A 17,188-nucleotide genomic window follows, 5' to 3' on the forward strand; every position below is an offset into this window, starting at 1 on the left:
GTACCAAAACAACAAAATTAGTTTATTTTTCTTTTAATATGGAAATAATAGGGAGACGAGCCCCCCACCTTTACCTAATTCCATTGGCCAAATTGACCAAGGTCAAACAAATAAGAAATTTATGTAGCGTGCAAATGATAAAAAGGCAGAAGGAGAAGGGAGAAGGGTTAGAACTAACTAATTCCATGAACTAGGTTCGGACACCAATCTAAACTCATATTTCTTGGAATGCGCAGCCCTCACATGACTTAAACAAATATAGCTCTACTCGGTGATGTATTAGTTCTGAAGGAGAAAAAAGAGCAAATATATATTTATTTGTCAATCAAGTTAACTATGGAGCATCCTACAGTTTTTATGAATCATCACCTCCATTTGCCTCACACATTTTTAATATGTTTACCTGATTCCTTTTTACAAAAGCATCCTTAGTGGGAATGGCTCGAGGTGGCAATATTGAACTTGGCAGGTGGAGATCGATAAGCACGAATCATCATTTCACACGTCTTTAGACTATTTGCTTGAATCTTTATTGTGAAATCATCCTTGGTGAGATTGACTTGAGGAGCTAAAGTCGAACTATGCAGATGGAGATCAATACATTGCAATTCCCAGGCAATGAGATGCAGATAAGCAACAACATAACCATCAAGATGGATGAGAAGGATGCAACACTCGTCCTATTACTTCTCAAAGAATAGGCCGCAGACTTCAGTTGATCGATTTAGAGAGTCCGAACTCAACTTTAGTAGACATTGGTTCAATTTAACCGGTTACAACTTACAAGGGAACGGTTAGAAATTTCCTGTGCAACATATTTAAAGATAAATAGCTACAAGAGGATGCAATGCTAACAGAATAAAGAACGAAATTCCCTTTGATTGATCGATCACGGAATCTACACTTGATTTATTTCATTTTTTCTTTTGAAGTGGAAACAACTTAGATGTAATTTATGGAGGTTAGCTGGAACGTAGCAATCATGAATAATGTAGGAAACACTGGGTTTGATGATCTTGAGCTGCTATCAATGTCCTCCTTTGGAGATGGAGAGAATCGCTGAATAAATTAACGTCTTCATGATCCTGATTGATCGAGTGCTTACCTGAACTAAATGATAGTCCTCAGCATTAGACATGCAGTGTCTTGGTGAGCCTTGTGCAAGCGTATCACTATGGAATATACAACAAGGTAGAGATGGAGGAGTAGGACCAACAAGAGTAAGAGCTACATGAAGAGGGTGAAGATGTTGTGTAGCTCTGCAGCCGTGGACTTGTTTGCTTCGTGGAGATGAGAGGTGAGTGATGGATAGGGACAAACGGTGAAAAAAATATTTCTATTCGATAATAGCCTCTACATACAAATTGTCATTGCAAAATATAAATAGGATGGGAACAAAAGCTCAAGAATATAGCCAAGATCAACATAAAAAGGACATGACGGGAATTCACTGTAGCACCCATGTCCATCATCGCCCTCTCCATTCTTAAGGAGATAAAGCATGAAGGAAAGAGACAATACACGTGAAAGTAAATTGTGATGCGATACATTATTTATTTATTTATTTCATACAATACTTAATCAATCATAATTAGTTAACAACTTCCGTAATTTTTTAAGCAATAACTTAATTATTGCATTGTGGTATGGTGTAGTTGAGGATTTATGTTTATGTTTATGCAACGAGAGCCAGTCACCTTTTCCTAGTAATAGCCATGGAAAAGTTATACTAGGGATGTCATAGCATCTCTGAAATGCATTATTCTAAAATATCTGAATAAAGAGGCTGTCGGTACATACGGATAGGGGTACCTCCTGCTAGGGTGTCTAGACCCTTAGCGTCTCGCTATCGCCTCACAGGAGGGCGCGATGGTGTTAGGCTCCGGCGTGTGCGCCAAGCATATCGTGGTGGACGCGCGCCACCACATGCTCGACCGCCTATCCTCCATCATCGCCAAGGAACTGCTCAACGACCAGAAGGTCGTAATAGTCCACTACGAGGAGATTGGCATCTTCGCGGGCCTAGCCCGTCAGGGAGTCATCTGACAGTCTGTCTGCCCTGATTGACACGAGGTTATCCGTGACCTCGCCCTTGTCCTCTGGGAGATGGGACGTACGGCCCAGACCCGACAGCTGGGATCGTGGTCTCCGGACCTCCCCCCAGGCTCGTATAGGCCCGGCGCCCCCATGCCCATGGGGACAAGGTACTCGGGGATGGCCTCCACAGGCCCGGACCCCCCAGGGGATCCGGCGCCACCACGTGTGGGAGCCAGGCCCCTATACGCCTGCCTCTCCAACTGGCCTCGGGGACCCGGACCCCCCTATTTCCTCCGGGAAGGGGTCCGGCACCGCCCCGTGCCGCCACGGAGGAAATTGCAAGGCCGGCCCTGCCACATGCCCGTGGCAGAAGGCCCTCCGCGGGACGCCAGCCCAACAACCACATTAAATGCGGGTGGGTGGGCTGTCCGTGTCCAGGTCAAAGCATGATCTGCCCAACTGACACCACGGTAAGCCCACTTGTTACCAAGGCGGCGTGTCACTGTGCTCTGCGCGCGGGCAGACGGCGTGTAGTCACATCACGACGCCGCGCGCGTGAGTAATGATGACCTGCTGCAGGTGTGCTGAGGCGTACGCTGCAACAGTGCGCGCGGAGGCGACGGCGTGGCAGGGTCAGCGCTGCTTCTTCGCCTATCAGAGGGTCCTGATCCAACAGTGGCAGCACGGCTTCCACTGTTGGGTAACACGGACAGCAGTCACTGTGTCGGCAAGGCGGCACACGGCCATATCTTAGCTGTAGATACGCACATCAACTTCCCGATCGTGAGGACTACAGAGAGGAGCTGGAGATGAAGATCTCCATATCTCTCATATAACAGGCTCCTGTTGGCCGGGCCCACCTGTCAGGGCTCCGTTCAGTGTAAGCACCTCCCTTAGACTATAAAAGGGAGAGTGCACCCGTTAGAGAGGTTCCAACCCTAGCTCACACAGCTTCCAACTGCTAAGTCCCAAGCTTTCTCAAGCAATACAACACCCAAGTGGACGTAGGGTATTACGCTCCGGCGGCCCGAACCACTCTAAATCCTCGTGTCCTTCCCGTGTTCATTGGCCCATCAATCAAGCGCTACTAGGTCTTCCCAAACTCTTCCTAAACTAGGATTAGGCTGGTGCATTCCGCCACCCGGCTGGAGATTCCCTCCGACAGAGGCTATACAAATATAACTAATTTAAGTATGAAAGTATTAATTATAAGATCAGTTTTAGCATCACATTAAGACCGAGTGATTGATTAAGGATTTGGAAATCCTTTTGGTCAGAAGCAAATGCGACAAAAGGATGTGAATATCATAATGGATATGCAGGTGATGCCCGCTCGATGAATGGAAAAGTGGATAGCCTATAGATCAGTATGTAGTATGTCCATGATGTAGAGAGGAACCATACCAAAAAGATAAGAACAAGGACACATAGAAGGCTAAGGCAAGACTAGGGGCGAAGCTAGCTAAAATTGGCCATAGGTTCTTTCCCATTACATAATAAGTTCTTTAACTTTCAAAAATAGTGCAATATAGTATTTTCCTACTATTTTGCACAATTCCATCGAGATCTGCTGACCCGCCAGCAAAGGGCAATTTCGCCCCTAGGCAAGACAAAAGGCACAAAAGAAGGTTAAACATAGCCAGAAAAGTTAGCAAATAACAAGGTGGAGAGGTCTAGATTCATCATTAGAATATCAAGGAGGGAAGACTTAGTTCAAGATGTCAATGGACTGCACATGCATCAAGATTGTGATTATTAGCGAGGAAATTGGCTTGCTCAAGGCATGGAAAAGAAGATGGTGCATTGCTGAGAAAGACACTGAGAGCATAACTCAAAAAAATATGCAAAAACCGGACTGAATGTGCTAAAAAATAATAGGATAATATGAAGTCGATCCAGTTCAGGATATCCGAGATTAGAGCCAAATATGCTAAAAAAGAAGTAGGAGAATATAAATGAGCATAGGCCTATTCTATGTATGTCCTTGACCAGATGTGCACTAAGATGTTGATTGTTAATTAGAAAATTGGCTTGCTCAACGCGTATCAACGCGTAATAAAGAAGATGGTACATTGATGTAATTGTTTAGAAAGACAACAGGAGAAGAACCTACACAGGTACCTCACGAGTATGATAAAAAAAAGAAAACTTGTTATAGAAAAAAAGATAAATGTTGCTTACTTATTATTATGATAGCTGAAATCAGACAAGCGGCGTTATTAGCTCGGGCCACCTTGTTAGTTCATGGAACTCTTAGGTTTACCGAATTTGCAAACACATCAACACTCAGGCGTATCTAAAAAAAAATCAACACTTTCTTCTGACATGCTTGCAAGATTCTATGACACGTGCAACGAAACACAAGAGGAACCAAACGATACGCACATGCAAGTTGCGAGTTAGAATCACTGCGGGCGAAGTGCCTGCATTCCGTCACCTCAATGTTGTTCGTAACTTGTCCATTCAGAAGCATGAATGAATGTACGGCACGTACCAAAAGAGGGGGGCAGAAGCATCAGCAAGCTGATAAATGGGTAGAGGTAGGTCGAGTGAAGAACGTGACATTCGTTTCAACTTCGTGGCTCTACAGGGAACAAGTATTCAGAAAAACAGGTATGGCTTGACTGCAGTCAGTTTGTGCCTGATGGCCACAACATGGCTCTAGAGCAGTTGTACAGCTTCACCAAGAGCTGCCCCAAGTCCAAGGATGCCAAGGATGACCCCAAGGAATAGCACCTGCAGTATCGCTGGTCGGCTGGGGGATGCAACCTGGAGTAACAATGTACATCAGTAGACAGTAGTTGCTTCAGGATGATTATAAATTGGCTGAATCAAGGCTAAGATGCTAGTGGCTCTATGTCTCTAACTCGTGTGGATTAACATCCATGTACATACCTGTTTCTGCTAGATGACACCTTTGAACAGCTTCATGGGTGAAGAACTCTGAGCACATTGGGATGCTAGGCATGTGAAATGGAGTATAAGGCTGGTACATTTCTGGAACTAGTAGAGTTGGATTAAAATGACCAAAACCGATTTGCTGATCATTGAAATAGGCATTTCTGCTGTTCCCACTGTTCAGCATTATTGGACGAAGCTTGCGCACCCTTTTCATCTTCTTAATGTCTCCGATCCTGAACTTGAAAGTGCTGCACTTGCCTAGCAGAAAAGGCTGATCACTGTGCAGCCCGTCCCCTCTTTTGTTGTTGTATCCAGGATAATCCTCAATGTGAAAGTCAACTTGCTCGACAAGAAATAGAGCGAACTCTGAAGCGAGTCCTTCAAGGTTCCATTTTTTGTATGGGTGCTTCGTCTTATGGCTGACATGAACTTCCCCATCTGGTCGAAGCAGGAGGCTTGCACTGCGGAAGAAGTCTTTCACCAGGCCCCTATGTGAGCTAGAGTCAGAGACAAAGGTTAATAGTAGAATGAATTACATATAGCAAGATATGAACGTACTGACGACAAGAATCAGTTACAGTAGTGAACATGCTCCGAATGGCTGTGCACCTTTTACATTAAAATAATGAGCTATTCAGTTAACAAATACAGAAGCACTTTGAAGTTTAAATAATCAGCAATGCTACTCCATTCCCTTCTAGAAAGAAGTAAAGATTCTTATGGTCAAAGGCTTAGTGATCATGATATTGCATACCTATTGATAGACTCTTAAGTTACTACAACAATATTTGCACACCATGATCAAAATGGCTTTCATCTAGACCTAGTAGCGAAAGGAAACGATATGCTTATCTAAAAGGAACTGGCTTTCACCTAGCAGAAAATTAAGCAATATGCTTTCAATGCTAACATAAGAGACAGTTCAACACAAAAGAAAGCAGAAAGGAACTAGGCCAAGCGGTTCTGCTATATTGTGACCATGTCAAAGGAAAACAATTTCTCTGTAGTCAGTACCATTGTAGCAGACATTTCAACATTACATGGATAAAAAATAAGCTCAAATAAGCATATTAAGTTCTTTAGTATGCCGCTAATGACTACTGAAATTGTAAGAAGACTTATCTACTTGATCTATTGTTATCATAGGAGATAATTGAACACTACATAACACGAAGATAAACCATATGAAGTCTACATACTTGATCATATGTGGTTGGTCTTCTTTCCCCTTGAACCCAGCATGGGGGAAGTTGAAAACAACCCTATCAAACCGCCTCATCTTGAGATTGGTATGAAGCTTCATCATTTCGCATTGATTCCATGCAAAGTTACTGCCCCCATTTTTTTCAGATCCCCCAAACTGGATTCTGCTCCGCTGTACTTCTGCTTCAGGGTGTCTGCCAAAGATCGTTTGGAAAATATCGGGATTCAGAAAACTGTCAAAATACTTAAATACTCCTCATTTGATCTATCAGAGACAAATTTCCACACTATTAAAGTTTATGTGGCAGACAGAATATTAGAGATGCAATTCAAGCGATATCAGTATCTCACAAGAAGATTAGTGCTGGTTGATGTACGTCTTGTGATAATGAGTACCGAAACCCCCTCCTGGTCCACAAGTAAAATGAGAAAATCGAGGAAAGAAAAACAAACACACCGTAGCAGTCGAGAGAAGTGGCGACGATGTTGGCGCCCGAGCCGAACCCTGCGGCGAGCGCCAAGGAGAAGGAGAAGTCGCCGTCGCCGACGAGTAGGATGCTCTGGGTCGACGAGTACTGCCCCACCCACTTGACCTTCTGCTCCCACTCCTCATCGCTGCCCTCCTCCGTCAGGTCGATCACCGGAACGCCCTCCGCGCGTGAGCCACCAACGCCTTGCCTTCCTCCTCCTCCTCTCCTGCAGTCGTCAAATAGATCACCGGGACTCCATCCCCGCATGGGGCAGACACCCCTTCCTTCTCCTCCTCCGCCGTCAAGTCGATCACAAGGACGCCCTGCCGCCTCCCGTCGGCGGCGACGCCCGCAGGCAGCCGGACCCCTGTTTCCAGCAGCGGCCGCTGCGGCAATCGCGTCCTCCAGCGAAGCCCCCGCCATGCGCGCGCCTCCTTTCCTCTGCTGCGCTCTTCGCCGCGCGGTGGTCAGGTGAGGTCACACGGTGACAGCCTGATCGCCGCGCTCGCCTTACTGCCTGCCTTGGGTTTGAATTTTAAATTTCAAACGGTAGGTACAACTAGTAGTCGTTGCTGCTTGCCTTGTTGGGCCGGGCTCCTATCAGTTCCGAAGCCCAGCGCTTTTCTTGGCAGGCTCTTACGTATCGTTAGTTCAAAGCATTTCCAGAGCCTCTTGCTGGGAGAGAGGAATACCAAACGCCCGCGGGCGGGCCACCGCTGCCATGTGGGTCCGGACAGCCCGAGACCGGAGGCGGACAAAACCCCCTTCGGCTGGCTACGTGTCGAAGCGCTTCTGGGACTGCACGACTGACACGAGTCCGCACCACTTCGCCTCCGCATCGAGCCCGATCTTCTGGGACTGCTCGATGCGGAGGCGGGACACGGCGGGGCCGGGGGTGAGGTGCCGTTGGAGGTCGCTGGGAATGAAGTGCTGCCGCCGGTGGAGGGAGTACCGGTGGCGGTAACCGCGAGAGGGGAGGAGAAGAAGGAGAAGAAGAAGGTGAAGCAGAAGGAGAAGGGGGAGGGGGTGAAGTGGCTGGGGCATTACTCCTCCGCGCAGGACATTCTGCTCGTCGGCGACGGGGACTTCTCCTCGCTGGCGCTGGCCACCGCGTTCGGCTCCGGTGCCAATCTCGTCGCCACATCCCTCGACACCTACGGTTCGTCTACTTCAATTGCTTCCGCGACGCCTAAGCCCCTTCCTGCTACGTGCTAGCACTTGCTGAAGGTGATGCATTTCTTTTTGGCCCTTTGCGCCTTGGATACGGGAATAAATTGGGGGCAATTGATGGGTGGATCCGTGGATGGATGCTTACAAGAAAACCATATGTTAGTTCGGGGTTTTGTGTTGGTTAAAGAAGGATACGCACTGCTCCATTTAAGACATGGCTATCTTAAAATGGGTGACTTTATATTTTGCTTTCATGGTTTAGAGTACTTTGCAACACAACTTATCCACGTTACTATGTCTTTTAGCAACTTCTTTGTGTCAAGGGTGGTACATGATAGAGTGAGTCAAGCAATTGCTTTAGGACAACAATTGGATGGTTAATACTGATAGCATTAACAATGAGCAAAAGGGAAGAAACGGCACCGTGTCTTGCCATCTAATACTTCTTTCACACTGTGATAAGACTTCTTAAGGAAAATTTGTCATCTTTCAGTAGTTTTACAGTCATGTATTTTATTCATTCCTAATTTGGCTTTGGGCACATGCGAATTAAGATCATGTGCTTAACTGTAATCAAGAAGGGCTACTATGTTTTTTTGGTGAATTTGTTGTCACTATTACTTATCTATTTTCTCTGCAAAAATCCTCTTTATTCAGAGGATCTGAAGGACAAGTACAGCAAAGCAGAGTCAAATCTAACAGAGCTGAAAAGATTGGGTGCCACGTTGTTGCATGGCGTTGACAAAAAAAAAATGAAGTTACACCCTGACTTGAAGAACAGAAGGTTTGATCGAATTATCTTTAATCTTCCTCATGCTGGCTTCAAAGGAAAAGAAGACGACTTGTATATGATCAAGTATGTGCATAATCTCGTATATGTTTTTGGTAGTTGATGCCCTAGATTTGGACAATTATTCTTGTTCTTCAAATGTATTGGTAGGAACATTATTCTTGTTTTTCAAATGGATTGGTTGCATCATTTTATTTGTCTTAGATGAGTTCTTTAAAAACATAATTGATTAAATATTCCTAAGGATACATCTGCACATGAAGGGCCATGCTCTCCTCTTTAGAAAACATGTTGCATATTTTGAAAACCTGGCAATGCAAAAGACATTGGATAGCATCAGACCAAAACTGTTCCGTTTTAGGCATCATTGTTATGCTTAACTTTTTTTCCCCTCAAAAAGGACTATAGCTTTTTATGCTTACATTATGAATAAGAAACATATATGTGGCAGACTTGCCTGACCTCCATAGTCTATTTGCTGGCATCATTTTGCTTTAGATCTTGTGGTACAATAAAAAAATATACCATCTGATTTACCATAATGCAAGAAGAATAAACATCCTTTGTGCATATAGCATTTTTGCAGCTGCTTGTAAGATTGATAGGTTTGATGAAAAGGTTCACGTTCATATGACAGTGATAAGGAAATAGTTTGCTGATGATTTCTTGTTGCATTTGGACAACAGATGAACCTTTAGAAATTTTACCATGCTGTTGTTTCACAAAGTTCTGTTTCTTAGTTAATTATTGTTAACCATCTGCTGTGACCTTTAGCTCGCACAGGGAGCTGGTGTGGGGCTTCTTCAACAACGCGCTCCACCTTCTTTGGCCTTATTGTGAAATCCACATTAGCCACAAGACAGGAGGGGCGTATGACAGATGGGAACTTGAAGACCTAGCTTCCGAGGTTTGTCTTGTTCTGGTTGAGAAAGTTGCTTTCTGACAGGAAGATTACCCCGGGTATAACCAAAAGAGAGGAGATAGTGCAAGGTGCGATGAAGCTTTCGATCTAGGCACATGTTTCACATTCAAGTTCTGGATCAGAGACTATCGGAAGAAACTGAATGAAAACATGACTAGTTCAATCTCATTCCTTGGAACCATGACCCAAGCAACTGAAAGAGGCCCATTTCACCTGTTTCCGCCTGATGAAGCTTGGCCTCGGCAACATCTTCCTCCACCACTTACTGCAGTTCACATGCCGATAGCTCTGGAGCCTTACGGGGTTGCTCAAAGGCAATATCCGGATTTTAGACTGAACTTTGATGCCAAAGTGAGAGACCCGTATATTCATCAACAGGGCAATACCCAGCCAATGATCAGAACTCCAAAGCCATCTCTGAGGGCTCTGCCTGATCCAGGCGGCACCAGTCCTCCACCTATGAGCAGAATCCCATGTCCTGATCTCCTTGCACCTGAGGAGCCTTGGTATCGACATAAACCTACTGCTGATGCTCCAGGAGGACCACTCTTGCTTGCCGTGGGAACACCAGAGTCTGCATAGGGAATTCCAGCGGGGTCTGCAGAGGGAGCGTGAAATGCAGGGACAGGTGATGCCCGCGGCAACCAGCTTGAGCCATTTGGCGTTGTTGGAACGTCAGCAGAGTTACAGGGAGTTTGTTCGGAAGGAGCGGCTGCGAAGAGTAGTTGCGTTGTATGGTTGTATGCAGTGAAGGGTCTTTGGAAGGCGTACGTGTAGAGCTCCAGAATAGAGGAGCTGGGGCTTTCCAAATCACACTTACTACGTTCGGCGTGACCAGTCATGAGTCATCGGAGTCTTGTGTTCCAGACTTCCAAGTGTGATCACTTATCAGTGTTTTCTGTCCTAGGCTTGTACATTTTCCTATTAACTGTTTACCCTGGCTCAGGCTCACATAAGGAACTGACTTAGAGCAGGTACAATAATAGGTTTATAGCCAAGCTAGTCATTATTTTTGCTGATTTTTGCTGATGTGAAGGAGAGAAGGAAGGAAATAAATGATAGCTTGGCTCTCGTACAAGCAACGAGCTCCTAGGCAGAGGTAGGTCCAAATAGGAGTAGATGTGAGAATAAATATGAAAAAGAGTGTAAGGTATGAATTAAATAATATTTTGTAGATAAAAAAGAATATTGTTGTATAATTTGGCTCTTATATCTTGGTTTGTAGTCAAGCACTTGGCTCCATTATTAACCATGCTTATACTGACATGCATATATGCTTCTGGCTCATATAAGGTATTTGCCAGATATTTAAAATATAGAGAGCTATATGAATAGCATGGTGGCAGTTAATTGTCCAATGATTGATTAACGTCGGCTCTGGCTACTGAAAAAAGATCGTGCAAGATAATGGTGCGGCAAGAGGACCAAGGCCTTGTTCAGATCCCTTCCAATTTTCAACTTTTTACACTCTCTCTCCATCACATCAATTTTGGGACACATGCATGGAGCAGTAAATGTATGTAAAAAAAATAACTAATTGCACAGTTTAATTGTACATCACGAGACGAATCTTTTAAGCCTAGTTAGTCCATGATTAGATAAAATTTGTCAAATACAAACGAAAATGCTACAGTAGCAAAAAGTTTCAAAAGTTATAAAGATTTGCGATCTAAACGGGGCCCAAGCAGGTATAGGACTCAATTAAGCTGTTCAGCGCATGGACACAGCAAAAAGCTTTTCGAAAGAGGCATCAGCGCAAAACAGCAGACACGTAACAAGTCCGGTCACACCATGGCTCTCTCCGGTGCTCCCGGCTCTCCTGGCCTATCCAGGCTGTCCATGACTCCACGAGTGAGCAGCAGCAGTGACTCTTGCTAAAAGCTGATCTGTCTCGCCATTTGATTTTATTAAAAAAGGGTTTAAAAAATAAAAAACCAGTCAAAGTCTACTGTTCAGGCGGTGGAGGGAGGCGTGCCCTCCGGCCATGTCGCCGGCCGGTCATGCGGCGTGGTGACGTGGTCGACCGAGACAGCTTGACACGACATGACGAGAGCTGTGTCGACTATGCACTGTTCACTCGATCGGGCGTCGAGACCGGACGACGTGGCGGTATGTAAGTGGTGGCACACCGTAGCTCACGGACTAATTAGATTATGGATTCGTGAATTAGTGTTTATTAATATAATTAATTTTATAAGTAGTTTATATTTAATACTTCTAATTGATATTTAAATATTCGATGTGACGGAACTAAAATTTAGTCCTTTGAAACCAAATATATCTGAGGTGAAATCCATAGCAGTGCATGTTACTCTAGATACCACAAGTTTGTCATTTTTTAACTGCTTGATTTATGTGAAAATTTAAATACAGAATACTCTTGCACAGTTGCACCTGCTACAACGTTGTTCATAAAATACTCCTTTTTTTACAAATGAATACTTATCGTCGTTCAAATTTTAACCAAACAAAAAGCTAATTTAGTACTAACTAAGTAAAAATTGCGATTTTTTAAACAGTATAAATTCAAACAATGCAAAAAATTTAACGAGCTACGCATTTTCAATTGAAAACATCTGAATCCGGCCCACGATGATCTCCGGCTCTCCGGCTCTTCGTCACGCCGCCAAAGCAAAGACCAAAGACCAAAGACCAAAAACGCGAGCGCCCGGGCGAGAGGGCGATCCCGAATTTTTTTTAAAAAAGAGTTAAAAAAAATTTTAAATTCGAAAAAGGGGTGCCGATTTGGAAAATTTCTAAAAATGGGTACTTCCCGCCCATCCAAAGGGCGGGAGGCGTGGGGCCGGAGGTTCCCGCCCATCCAACGGGCGGGAGGGGCCTGTTCGCAAATAAGAAAAAAATTTATTCGCGAAGAGGGACCTCCCGCCCAACCAACGGGCGGGAGGTCCCTTTTCGCGAATAAGAAATTTTTCTTATTCGCGAACAGGCCCCTCCCGCGGCGGCAAAGGCATCCCGCCCGCCCAACGGGCGGGATGTGCTCTTTTTCTTATTTTTGGTCGAATTTATATTTTATAAACTATTTAAAATTCATATTTTTTTCAAATACAAGAATTATTTGCCATACTCTTTTGTATACATATAAATTTTTTTAAAAAAATCAATAACAATATTACTCTGCTTCTCATTACTCATGCAGATCGATCTGATCCACTGCACGGAGGTCGAAGCTGCATCTCAGATCACGTTGTTTGACCGTGGAGTACGTGTACCGGAGGCACAGTACAAAGAGAGCTTTCGTCGGATTCATGGTAACTTGACGCGAGCGTTACGTGCATTGGCGTGTTGCAGCAGAGATGACGAGGGGGCCTCCAGTTCATCTCATGCGTCCGCCCACGTATACACAGCTGGCCCATCGACCTCTGCAGCATCGCACGCAGCGTCCAGCGGTACTGCCGCCAGTTCGAGCTGTAAGTCCTTTATAATTATCATTTCGATCAACTTTGATTTATATGACTAATTTCGTATAATTTACACAACTTTGATTTACACGAGAGTATGGTGAATAAAAATTTTGTATTTGAAAAAATATGAATTTTAAATAGTTTATAAAATATAAATTCGAATAAAAAATAAGAAAAGGGCACATCCCGCCCGTTGGGCGGGCGGGATGCCTTTGCCGCCGCGGGAGGGGCCTGTTCGCGAATAAGAAAAGTTTCTTATTCGCGAAAAGGGACCTCCCGCCCGTTGGTTGGGCGGGAGGTCCCTCTTCGCGAATAAATTTTTTTTCTTATTTGCGAACAGGCCCCTCCCGCCCGTTGGATGGGCGGGAACCTCCGGCCTCACGCCTCCCGCCCTTTGGATGGGCGGGAAGTACCCATTTTTAGAAATTTTCCAAATCGGCACCCCTTTTTCGAATTTAAAATTTTTTTAACCCTTTTTTAAAAAAAATTCGGGCGATCCCTGCATGTGGGCCCGACCACCACTGCCCGGGCCGCAGCCCCGTCGGCCAGTCGCCACACGTCGCGCTGATCGAGCCCAGACCCAGTTGGTCGCTTGACTCGAGTCCACAACGTTTCGCCTCCTGCGACGGCGACGCACGCATGGCCGTGGGGGTGGCCGCGCCGGAGGTAGGGGACCCCGCGGCAGCGACGCTCGTCGGCGGGGGTGGCGCGGGGGGTGAGGCGCCATTACTGGCTGCTGGGAAGGAGGATCCGCCGCCAGCGGATGGGGTGCCCGCAGTCGAGGTAGAGGGGAAGGGGGCGGCGGTGAGGCCATCGGAGGGGGCACCGGCGGCGATCGCCGTGGAAGGGGAGGAGGAGGAGGAGGCCCACAAGGACGAGGACAAGAGCGAGGCGGAGGCGGCGGATGGGGTGCCCGCAGTGGAGGTAGAGGGGAAGGGGGCGGCGGCGCCATTGGAGAGGGCACCCGCGGTGATTACCGTGGGAGGGGAGGAGAGACCCACAAGGCCGAGGAAGAGAGAGGCGGTGGCGGCGGAGGCGGAGGAGGGGGATGAAGGAGAGAAATGGCTGGGGCACTACTCCTCCGGGCAGAGCATACTGATCGTCGGCGACGGGGACTTCTCCTTCTCGCTGGCGCTGGCCACCGCGTTCGGTTCCGGCCTCAACCTCGTCACGACGTCCCTCGACACCTATGGTTTGTCTTTCGGTCGCTTCGCTTCCGCTTCCTCCTGCACCGGGTAAAGTAATAAATGTGCCTTTTCTATTTGTTGCATACTACGAGCAGTTAACATATTAGCCAATCCCCTTGTTGGCCTTTTGCGCCTTTGTTATGTGCATTAATTAATGGAACCTTGAACGGATGGGTGCATTCGAGAATACGATCTGCTAAATTTGACGATTGTGATAGTGTAGCTTGTGTTGTTTTAAGGAGCTTGCATACGGTTATTGCACATTGCAGGCTTGCAGCATAACATATCCACTTCATCACGTTTCTTGGCAAAAAAAAAACGATAAAGCTATTGAATCAATTGGTTTGGATACCATTTGGATGAAAAGAAACATAAATGAACCAGTGAGAACATTAACATTTAGCGAAAGGGAAATCCACCATATAAAGCCATCTAATAAATCTGACCTGATATAGCTCTACATAATAATCTTTTGAGAGAAACTATGGTGGCTGATAACTTCATTGCAAACGAATAATTTAACTCTACATATTTAACACAGTTTTTTTTTCCTCTACGAAAACTTGTCATCTTTCAATAGTTTCCTAGTCTCATGTTTCGGTATTTGTTTCATTCTAGCTTTTGCTTTGGGCCCATATGTGTTGTTGATGTGGTAAGGTGCTTAGCTTGTAAGTTAAAGGCATGCTATAGTTTTAGTTTTCTTGTGCATTGCGCTGATAGACTTATCTACTTTTTCTGCATTTCCTGCGGGAATCCTCATTTGCAGAGGCTTTGAGGGGCAAGTACAGCAAAGCAGAGTCAAATATAATGGAGCTGAAAAGATTGGGCGCCACAGTTTTGCATGGTGTTGATGCAAAGAAAATGAGGTTTCACGCCAACTTGAAGAGCAGCCGGTTTGATCGTATTGTCTTCATTTTTCCCCATGCTGGCTTCAAAGGAAAAGAGAACGACATGCATATGATCAAGTATGTTCACTATGTCATTATGCTCTTTGGCTGCAAAAGTTTGATTAAAGTATTATACCCTGGTTTAAGATAGTTTTCCATATTCTTCATATGGATTGGTTCTTTTTTTGTCTTACCAAGCTCCGTATGAAGTCCGGAGTTTGATTAAATATTTGGAAGGTTACATCTGCATATGAAGGGTTATGTTCATGTATATAAAACCTGCAGAGAAATGACATTGGACAGAATCTCAGTGAAAGTGTTTCCTTTCCCCCTTACCACTGCTGATCCTGTTTTTCTAAATGAACTTTTGCTCTTTGTACTTACATCAAGAATAAGTAACACCTTAGCTATGTTACCTCAAGAATAAGTTGAGAGACATCCTGAATGGTCCATCGACTAGACTACATTTTTGCTTTAGACCTCATCATCTTATGATACATTAAACAAATCCAATATGACAACTTTAATGCAGGAAGAACAAACTAAGACCATCATTTTATTGGTGAAACCTTTGGGTATGTAACTTAATTTCAAGCACTTTATAGTAACTCTTTAATTTTTTACTAGAAGCTTTTTCTTAGATATGTAATAATATTGATCGATTTATCAAGAAGCTTCATCTTTCCATGACAATGGCCATAAAATTGTTAGCTGATGGTTTCTTAGTGGAGCTAAACAACACAGAAACCCTTTTGGAATGTACCACACAGTTATTTTATGACCTTTGTTTTTCATAGTTAAATTATTATTAACCATATGCTGTGACTTTCAGCTTGCACAAAGAGTTGTTGTGGGGCTTTTTCTTCAATGCACGCCACCTTGTTCGGCGATATGGTGAAATCCACGTTACCCACAAGACCGGGCTCCCATACGACAGATGGGATCTTGAGCACCTGGCCTCTGGGTCTTCTCTTGCTATGGTTGAGAAAGTTCCTTTTCAAAAGGAAGACTACCCCGGTTATAACCAAAAGAGGGGAGATGGTGCGAGATGTGACGAACCTTTTGACCTAGGCGCTTGTTGCACATTCAAGTTCCAAATCGGGGACTTGAAGAAGCTGAAGAAAAGGAATGGAAAGAGACCTGGTTCAATCCCAAGTCTTGGAGGCAGCAACATCCATCCTGGCAATTGGACAACCGACCGAGGTCCGTTTCATCACCTTCCACCTTTTGAGTCAAGGCCTTGGCAACATTTTCCTCAGCCAGACAACACAGGCAGAATGCTGATGCCCCCGCCGCCTTACATAGCTGATCAAAGGCCACAGCCATGTTTTCCACCGAACTCTGATGGCATGGTGAGAGCACCTTATTTCCATCAACATGACAGTTTCCATCCAACGGCTAGCATGCCAGGGCCATGGCTGAATGCTTTGCCCGATCAAGGCGGCATTCATCAACAGGACAGTTTCCAGCCAATGGTTAGCATGCCAGGGCCATGGCTGAATGCTTTGCCCGATCAAGGCGGCATTGATCAACAGGACAGTTTCCATACAATGGCTAGCATGCCAGGGCCATGGCTGAATGCTTTGCCCCCTCCAGGCGGCGTTCCTCCACCGATAGGCAGAACCCCATGGCCCGATCTCGCACCTCAGGAGCAGCATTGGTATCAACAGAGAACCAGCTTGAACCATCCTGCCTTCTTGGAACATCGCCGCAGGGACAGGGAGTCCGTTCAGGAGTGGCTGCGCAGGATGATTGCAATGTATGGTAGGCCTTGAAGGATCTTTGTTTGGGGGCGGGAGGCGGCGGTGGTGTATGCGTAGATCTCCAGAATAGACGAGCTGGGCCTTTCCAGATACGCTACGCTCGGTGGCTCGGTGCGCAAGCGTTTTTTTGAGTTGAAGAATATTCATCGGCTCTGCAAACAAGATGTGAATTGTCGTTCCCTGGCATTTTTGCATCAAACAAGTGCGAATGGCAAAAAAAAATCCCGTCTAGCAGCCATTGCAATACTCGCTGAATTCATGGATATTCGAAATCAAATACAAGTCGAGTTTAACTGCATTTTATCGTTGATTTCTAGTTTTGTACTTTCTTGTAAAGAGATTTGTAGTTTGTACTGCGGGTTCCTTCCTCGCGAAGACAAGAGCCCCAGCGCGGTGTCAGAGCGAACTGCGAAGTCCAAAAGCCGGCCTCCGCGGC

At 45.4% G+C, this 17,188-nt stretch overlaps 2 protein-coding genes and 1 pseudogene across 2 annotated transcripts; 2 read left to right on the top strand and 1 right to left on the bottom strand.

Annotated features, from left to right (window-relative positions):
* Window positions 1-4,698: 4,698 nt before the first annotated feature.
* Window positions 4,699-6,878, bottom strand: LOC112881127 (heavy metal-associated isoprenylated plant protein 41-like). Its single transcript, XM_025945826.1, is given in 5 exon segments — window positions 4,699-4,806; window positions 5,144-5,435; window positions 6,138-6,243; window positions 6,246-6,335; window positions 6,599-6,878. Coding segments are annotated over 5 exon segments (876 nt in total).
* A 454-nt stretch (window positions 6,879-7,332) lies between these two features.
* On the top strand, window positions 7,333-10,244 carry LOC112881128 (annotated as a pseudogene).
* Window positions 10,245-13,554: 3,310 nt separating this feature from the next.
* LOC112881129 (heavy metal-associated isoprenylated plant protein 41-like) lies at window positions 13,555-16,298 on the top strand. The gene is made up of 4 exons (XM_025945828.1): window positions 13,555-14,107; window positions 14,869-15,067; window positions 15,822-16,192; window positions 16,249-16,298. Exons 1-4 carry the CDS (start codon window positions 13,555-13,557, stop codon window positions 16,296-16,298), a joined length of 1,173 nt encoding a protein of 390 aa, XP_025801613.1.
* Window positions 16,299-17,188: the final 890 nt, after the last annotated feature.

Source organism: Panicum hallii, chromosome 2 (assembly GCF_002211085.1).
Source record: "Panicum hallii strain FIL2 chromosome 2, PHallii_v3.1, whole genome shotgun sequence".
NCBI classification, from domain to species: Eukaryota; Viridiplantae; Streptophyta; class Magnoliopsida; order Poales; family Poaceae; genus Panicum; species Panicum hallii.

Excerpts from the sequence above, each read along its gene's own strand:
- LOC112881129 (XM_025945828.1), top strand. The coding sequence starts at position 13,555 with ATGGCCGTGGGGGTGGCCGCGCCGGAGGTAGGGGACCCCGCGGCAGCG. Across the intron at positions 15,068-15,821 it reads AACGACATGCATATGATCAA|CTTGCACAAAGAGTTGTTGT; the intron begins GTATGTTCACTA and ends TGTGACTTTCAG. Across the intron at positions 16,193-16,248 it reads CAATTGGACAACCGACCGAG|CCAGACAACACAGGCAGAAT; the intron begins GTCCGTTTCATC and ends CATTTTCCTCAG.